Source organism: Capra hircus, unplaced genomic scaffold, assembly GCF_001704415.2.
Source record: "Capra hircus breed San Clemente unplaced genomic scaffold, ASM170441v1, whole genome shotgun sequence".
Taxonomy (NCBI): Eukaryota; Metazoa; Chordata; class Mammalia; order Artiodactyla; family Bovidae; genus Capra; species Capra hircus.
Genome location: NW_017217996.1, coordinates 3,787 through 12,167, shown reverse-complemented (window position 1 = coordinate 12,167; position 8,381 = coordinate 3,787). Strand labels below are relative to the sequence as shown.

The following is an 8,381-nucleotide window of genomic DNA, read 5'->3' as shown; positions in this document are numbered from 1 at the left end:
TACACAACAAATAAAACGCAAAATGATTACAAAGTCCCCTGTAAAAACCATAACTTAACTTTTAAAAACTTATTTATGATACATAAATATAGCAAGCAATCTTATCTAATTATTTCAGCAAGAACCTTCTGTGATCCTACCCCACAAAATGAAAATGAAAACAAGACCTATAAATTAAAGCTAAAAACTTTGTACAGATAAACCAGGTTGAAAAAAGACCTCAGAAAGGGAGAAGAAAGAATAAAATGAAAAAAGAAAAAAATAAACTGACAAAGGAGATTACTTCCAAGACTATCTGGGAGCTGAACAACCCAATAGGGATACACAGCCCAGTAAAAATGGCACAACCCGACACTCTTCGCGTATACGGACGCTAATGCAAAACGCAGACGCTCAAACAAACGCCTCCTTTTAGCAAAACCACATGAGACGATGGAAATATCAGAAATTCACAATAATGTGTGGAGAGTGTGGGGAAAGGGAAAGTGTTCACTGTGGTGGAATTAAAGAACACTAGAGAAAGGCCATGGACAGTCCTCAAAAAAAAAAAAAAAAAAATACTGGACGTGAACCGCTAAGCCGCACTGGCATACCGTGATAAAGCCACCACTGAACCAGGCACGAATCCAAAACACGCTAGCGAATGCGAAGCAAGCACTGCCTATCAGCCAAGGAAACAGGAAGGAAAAAGACACTGATGACTGCGGAGCCAATGTGGAATATATAAAAAAGGCTGTCGAACATATGAAACGGATAAGCTATACAAGAACTCATCTGAGTCACTTGCAGTAAAGGTGCATGAACAATTATATCATGGAAAATAAACGAGGAAAGGAAAAGACACAGCGGGAATCTAGAACATGATGAAGAAACATTTACAGCTAGTAAAAGGGGAAATAATGAAAAAGGCTACATAGAATGGGGCGGGGGGAGAGAGGAGGATGGGAAAGAGAAAAATAGCGGGGAAAATAACGACCATGTAAAAAGAAAAGCCGGGGAATGCGCTGTGGACTCAAAGTGAGGCCTGCTATAATTAGCACCTGGATAAAACAGGTGGTCGGGTAGAGAGGGACATGAAAAAAGTACAGATATTTTCTTAGGACAGAAATACATACGCTCATTAAAATACAGTTAAACGTGGGATTTGGAGAAATGGAACATTCGCAACACTCTAAGGGAACTAGGAGAAAAGAACTAAACTAAAGTGATGAAAATGAAACGAAAGCTACTAGTACAATTTAAGAAGGCTGAAACAAAATGCTAAAACACAATAGTTGAAACTTGGACTTTGATGTTGTGCGAAAACAAACAGTAAAGTTAAAATACGAAAACAAACTGAACAACTAGAAAGACACCGCCGCACTCGAGAGAAAGAGGCTGAGCCAGCAGGAAGAGACGAATTGCGACTTTCGTGCTAAGTGATCTGCACGAGAATCTCGAGACGTGAATGTATAAGCCTACACTGGTTATCTTAAAAAGACAAGCAACAAAAAAAAAAAACAAAAAAAGAAAATAACATATAAGCATGATTAAAAGAAGAAAGCAAAAACAAAAAAGGAAAGAAACAAAAGGAAAACAAAAAAGACAGGGAGAGAGGAAAGGAGCTGAAGCAATGAATCCAAAGTTGCAGCAAGCCTATGCCTTTTGGAATGAGCTCGCTTTGGGGCTTGACCAAACGGCCCTGAAGGGAGAAAAGCATATGTGCCCCTCTCCCGGCATCTTTTGGTGCCAGGACCCTGAACGCTAGGAGAGTGTCCAGTGAGAAGCCATTGAAATCGGAGTGGACCTCACTGGAGAACAAAGTTGAAGAAAGGGTTTATTGCTGTCTGGGGAGGGATTGTCCTCAGGCAGGGTTCTGGGGTGGGGAGACCCCTAAAGGGGAGAGGGTAGGTGGGCAGACATGTTTCCAGAAGTGTGTTAGGATGTGAATGGTGAGCCCACGGCATTCCTCTGCAGTCCGCATTTGTGTGCTGAACTTGGAAGGCCTGCAGTGAATCTCTAGCGGGCAAGGCTGGAAGGCCAATGCCCCCGAATTATTCGCATCCAGAGCCCTTTGGCCCAGGCGGCCAGGTCAGAAGTGCGTGTGGGGCTTTGCCGGGGTCCAGCCCCCGCAGGATCCAGGGGAACCTGAAGGAAAAGTGGCCTCGGCAGATGATTTAGAGAGAGAAATAAGGAAAGAATATTGTAGATAAGAAAATAGAGGAGAGAAAGAGGCTGATATTCCTTGGTTTCCATAGAAAGTCAATAAAACTTCGAGACCAGAAGTTTGCCCCGTTCACGGAGGCCACAGGTGCCTTCCTGGTCTCCCAAGGGAATGAAGATGCAGAACGTCTTCCCGTTCAGATCTTAGAAACCCGGGCAGATAAGTGAACGCCGGGAGCTTCTATGCTCCAAAGATCAGCCTGAAAAAGAAAGTAAGAGAGAAAAACAGAGAAAAAAGAAAAACACGTGGTGACCAAGCTTCTTCAAGTGAGGCCCATTGTTTTTATTTTCAAAAGGGTCTTTTATACCTTTACTTGTACATAGAGGGAAATGAAAGATGCAAAGTCATACAGAGTCAGCCCAAACATTACATCTATTTTGTCTTTATCGAAACCAATATTATTTCTGCAAACTTTTCCAAAAAACAATATTCTGTACATTATCTTCTGGCCTTGGAGGCCTGTGAACATTTTATGACCCTCTTTTGATAAAGGCTGTTCAACCAGAAAACTTATTTTCCCTTGAAATATTTTTTCTTATATTTCTAATCTATATCGGCCTCAGAAAGTATCAGAGTTACATTCTCACGAAGCAAAGATGCAGTGAGTTACAAGAAAGAACCAATTAGCTCAAAAGTCTGATGTGGTTAATTTCAGGCTACACCTGTTTTTCTTACTTTCCAACTATGTTAACTAATGCACTCCCAGGTGCACAGTGGATTAGAGATATGGGAACTTAGCAACATGCATTGGCCCAATAATGAAATCCTATGCCTAGTACTTCTCAAATAACTTTTAATACCTTGAAAGGCTCTATGTTTTAGGCTTTCCATGTCTCTCACAGTAGGGAGGCTGTAAAAATCGTATGATTAGCTGCAACAGTCTGGATATATTTGCCAAGCAAGATATAATGCTGACAGAGGGGGTTTTGATTGGAAATATTACTCTCATGTACAGGAGACTTATTAGCTATAGGCCTAAGATGATTTTCTCCAGAGAAAAGTGGTCAGGAATAGCACCCAGTTAAGGTCAGAGGAGATGGTGAAAGTCATGAAATAGTAACACAGACAGATTCTGGTTTTGGAGTAGATGCTCGAGAAAGACTACGGAGCCCATTGAGTTCTGCAGACATGGTTAACAGATTTCTTCCACATGACTGTGTCATGGGTGGGATCTCCTGGGGTGGCTCGAGGCAGGGCTTCGTCAAGGGGAATTCCCCGAGAAAAGTGTTGGTGGTTGGATGGCGGGAGTGGGAGTGGGCAGGCCCTCGGCCGCCTCAGCGAATGAGGAGCTTGCACGTGCGGGGGTGGGGCCGTGGGAAAGCCCCCAGAGGACCGAGGGGGCGGGGCCAAGGCCCTTTTTGGAGACGACGGTGTGAGGGAAGGAGGCATCGGCGTGCAGCTGCAGGTAGGAGATGGAAACCCTCGCGGGCCTTGTTTGCAGAGACCCGGGGGCTGCTTCTGAGCACGGGGGAGGTGCGTGTCCGGCTCCCTTCAACGTCTTAGCCGGAGGGCGAGGTTGTCGGGCCAGCGCCGCTGGTGCGGATGCCCTTCGGGGACCCTCTGTCCCTGAGGGGCCGTCGCCGGCAGTCGGGCGCCCCCAGCGGGGTGACTTGGCTCCTGGGTCAGCGGGGCTGGCGCCTGGCCAGAAAGTCGCCCTGAGTTGGAGGGGGGCCGTGGGGGGTGGGCGCTGGGCTTCAGAATCTGGGGAACACCTGCTACGTGAACGCGGCGCTGCAGTGTCTGAGCCACACGCCGCCCCTGGCCAGCTGGCTGGTGTCCCGGCAGCACGCCACCCTCTGTCCGGCCGGCAGCTCCTGCACGCTCTGTGCCATGCGAGCTCACGTGACCCGAGCCCTCCTTCACGCGGGAGAGGTGATCCGGCCCCGCAAGGACCTGCTGGCGGGCTTCCACAGACACCAGCAGGAAGATGCCCATGAGTTTCTGATGTTCACTCTGAATGGCATGCAGCAAGGGTGCCTGAGTGCATCCCAGCCGTCGGGCCACGCCTCCGAGGACACCAGCGTCGTCCGTCAGATCTTCGGCGGGACGTGGAGGTCTCGGATCCAGTGTCTCCATTGCCTCGGTGTCTCGGACACGTTCGACCCTCATCTGGACGTCAGCCTGGATATCACGGCGGCTCAGAGTGTGGAGCAAGCTCTGAGAGAGCTGGTCAAGCCCGAGAAGCTGGAGGCGGAAAATGCCTATGACTGTGGCGTTTGTCTCCGGAAGGTGCCTGCCACCAAGAGGTTGACTTTGCACAGCACGTCCCAGGTCCTGGTGCTGGTGCTGAAGCGGTTCACACAGCTGAGCGGGGCCAAAAGGGCTCAGGAGGTGCGCTATCCCAGCGCCTGGACGTGCAGCCCTACACGTCTGAGGGGACGGCAGGGCCACTGGGCTACGTGCTCTATGCCGTGCTGGTGCACTCCGGGTGGAGCTGTGAGCGAGGACACTACTTTTGTTACGTCCGAGCCGGCAACGGCCAATGGTATAAGATGGACGATGCCAAGGTGACCGCCTGTGACGAGACTGCTGCCCTGAGCCAGAGCGCCTACGTCCTGTTCTACGCCCGGGAGGGTGCGTGGGAAGGGGGCGCTGGGGAGGGGCAGCGGCCCCCCTCGGGGCTGACCCCGCAGACCCCGGGCAGCCTGCAGGAGACGCCAGCGGCAGAGCTCCTGGTCGCAGGAGTCCCCGGGGGACACAGAGGCCGAAGGGATGAGCTTAGAGCAGTGGAGACGCCTGCAAGAACACAACCGACCGAAGCCGGCCTTGGAGCTGCGCAAGATCCAGGCTGCCCTGCCTGCCGGCGCAGTCGTGATTCACCGGTCCAGACCCGGAGGAGGGAGAAACCGCCCGCCGCCCCGCACAGGAGCACCACCGGCTCGACCGGCCCAGCACGGACACCCCGCCTCCGGGGCCGACGGACGTCGGCCACGGCCCTTGTGCCAGCGGGAGGGCCAGAGCGACCAAGGGGAGGAACAAGAAGCCGCGGCCATCTCTGGGGCTGTGGCGGTAGGCCGGCTCTGATGCACATGCGTGCAGACGCCCAGGCACACTCTGCGTGCGGCCCGCCCTGGGCGACGCAGCAGGAGTGCCGACGAGGAGCGAGTTCCTCTCTGGCGGTGAGGACGATGCGGCCTCCGGGGAACAGGCGGTACCTGGAGCGTGCCCGGGGTCTCAGTGTTCCCTGGGAACGGGTTTGTGCCCGAGCGGCTCAGCTCTCGAGGGCTGGCTCTGCTGGGAAGTCGGCGGAGCGAATGGGGTGCGTGAGCGGGTCTGAGCACGGTGCAGGGCCTGCCACTTCTGCGAGGGTGGGAGAGTCCTCTCTGGATGGGACTTTGGGTGTGGCTTTGCCTTTCTTCCCCCGTCTCCAGTCCCTGGCCGCACCGCTGGCCTCTGGCGAGTGACGCGGCCTGGAGACGCCTCACAGAACGCTCACAGCCAGCCGAGCAAGGAGACGCTCTCCGGAGCCCTTCGGGGGGGAGGTGCGGGGAAGAGCGGATGCAGGTCCACACACAGTGTCCTTCCGGCCGGCCAGGCTCTCGAGAATGCCCCAAACGTCGAGCAGCGTCTGCGGAGAAGATGGGCAAGCAGTCTTTATGGGTGGCTGCCCTCGGGAGGCCTCGTGCTACTAGGCAGAGTTTCCAGCAGGATTGAGTTGGGGATCCGTGGGTCCCCGACAGGACGCTCGTCCGCAAAGTTCCCTGGGGCTCCATTTCCGGTGCAAGGAGCGTGCTGGAGAAGCGCCAAGTGCCAAACAGGAGACGCGATCCACAATGCCGTGAGCACCACCACCGGCACCACCAGCACCGACACGAAGGCCACGGGGGAGAAAGGCGAGCCAACTAGTGCCAAAGAAACCTCTCCACCAGCAGTGCACCGGGGCCTAGGTGGAGATTCGTCACGCAGCGTTCATTTCTGGAAACAAAGGTCCTCCCCACACTGAGGAAAGACCCGAGCCTACCCTAGATTGGGATAGCAAGCCAACTGGACTTCCGACTCTGCCCGTCCTGCCTGGCAGTCAGTTGTCCCTTCCAGCTGGGCCCCGGACAAACGCCGCTGGACTCGAGGAGACGCGGCCGGCCTCCAAAGTGCCTGGGGCGGTGGGGAAACTCTCCTCCCCTAGCTGCTTTCTCCACTGCCTCATGATTCCCGTGACCCGGTGGAGGGGGGCCTGAGGACCTTTATCGATCACCTCTTGTGTTTTATTTCTGTTTCTTGGCTGACGGCTGCGAACCCCAAAACCCTCCAGCAAAGGGCAGACCGGGAATGTGCGGTTTAACATCTCAGACCTCGAGGAACAACTCTGGTTGCTGACTGCGCCAGTCGGCGTGGCAAGGAACAGAGAACGTTCCGATGGCTCGTTTCCCCCGCATGCTCACCTACAGCGCACCATGCCCTCCACACGTGGAGAGGAAAAAGAATGATGAGCAGTATCTTCCCCCAAGAACACGAACAAGCGTGCCCCGCGCGAGGACGTGGAGCCACCCACAGCCCTCCCTCATCATCACCACCCATCCTCCTCCACCCCATCGTCTCCAATGGACTTACTGCTTGCCCCACCCACCCCTCTGAAGAAGAGGGAGAAGGAGAAGGAGAAAAAGGAGAAGAATGGCGACTGGAGCGGGCGTGGCAGAGGGAGTGGGAAGGTGGCCTGACGCTGGGGGAAATCCGTGCAAAAGCGAGAAAGATACTGGCTGATCTCGCTTCTCTGTGCCATGGGAAGGAGGCAAGAGGACAGCAAGGGTGTGAGCACCTGGACGATAAAGCACAAAGTGGTAGGGTCCTGGGATGGGATGGGGAAGCGGGAGGTGGGAGGGGTGCAAGAGGCTAAGGAAGAAAGCGGGGTCAGGGCCGTTCTTTCCTAGTAAGTATCCACGGATCAAGGCTTCAGCTATGTATGGGAAACCCATGGACCGTGAAACCCCCATCGTCCTGGAAGGCGAGCATAATGTCCAGGACGGGGAGAGCAAACAAACACACCTGTCCCACACCGAGAAGGAAAGCAACAGCCATCCTCTTCCAGGAGGGAAACCTTTCTTATACCTTGACTTATAGCGCGTTTTAAGCCCTGGAATTGGAAAGACGACTGTATGAGTCAACTATTGTATATAAAATAGAGAAAGAGAATAAAAGCAACAAAAAAATAACAAAATGAACACAAAATTAAAAAAAATTTAAAAAGGAAAAGCAAAAAAAAAAAAAAAAAACCCCACAAAAAACCGCTCGAAACCCCCCCCCCAAAAAAAAAACAAAACAAAGAAAGCAACGACAACAACAACAACAACCACTATCAAAACAAATGGAAGAAGGAAAAGGAAGGGCAAAAGGCAACGGAGACATAAAAAGAGCTGAAGCAAGGAATCCAAAGTTGCAGCAAGCCTATGCCTTTTGGAATGAGCTCGCTTTGGGGCTTGACCAACGGCCCTGAAGGGAGAAAAGCATATGTGCCACTCTCTCGGCATCTTTTGGTGCCAGGACCCTGAACGCTAGGAGAGTGTCCAGTGAGAAAGCATAGAAATTGGAGCGGACCTCACTGGAGAGCAAAGTTGAGGCAAGGGTTTCTTGTTGTCTGGGGAGGGGTTGTCCTCAGGCAGGGGTCTGGGGAGGGGAGACCCCTAAAGGGGAGAGGGTAGGGGGGCAGACCTATGTTTGCACAAGTGTGTTAGGACGTGAATGGTGAGCCCACGGCATTCCTCTGCAGCCCGCATTTGTGTGCTGAACTTGGAAGGCCCGCAGTGACTCTCTAGCGGCAAGGCTGGAAGGCCCAATGGCCCCGAATCATTTGCATCCGGAGCCCTTTGGTCCAGGGGGCCAGGTCGGAAGTGCGTGCGGGGCTTCCTCAAGGGGAATTCCCCGAGAAAAGTGTCGGTGGTTGGATGGCGGGAGTGGGAGTGGGCAGGCCCTCGGCCGCCTCAGCGAATGAGGAGCTTGCACGTGCGGGGGTGGGGCCGTGGGAAAGCCCCCAAAGGACCGAGGGGGCGGGGCCAAGGCCCTTTTTGGAGACGACGGTGTGAGGGAAGGAGGCATCGGCGTGCAGCTGCAGGTAGGAGATGGAAACCCTCGCGGGCCTTGTTTGCAGAGACCGGGGGCTGCTTCTGAGCACGGGGGAGGTGCGTGTCCGGCTCCCTTCAACGTCTTAGCCGGAGGGCGAGGTTGTCGGGCCAGCGCGCTGGTGCGG

At 53.5% G+C, this 8,381-nt stretch overlaps 1 protein-coding gene across 1 annotated transcript; it reads left to right on the top strand.

The window, feature by feature from the left end:
- Positions 1-3,615: 3,615 nt before the first annotated feature.
- On the top strand, positions 3,616-5,607 carry LOC108635524 (ubiquitin carboxyl-terminal hydrolase 17-like protein 6). Its single transcript, XM_018045632.1, is given in 3 exon segments — positions 3,616-3,870; positions 3,872-4,547; positions 4,550-5,607. Coding segments are annotated over 3 exon segments (1,989 nt in total).
- The last annotated feature ends 2,774 nt before the right edge of the window (positions 5,608-8,381 follow it).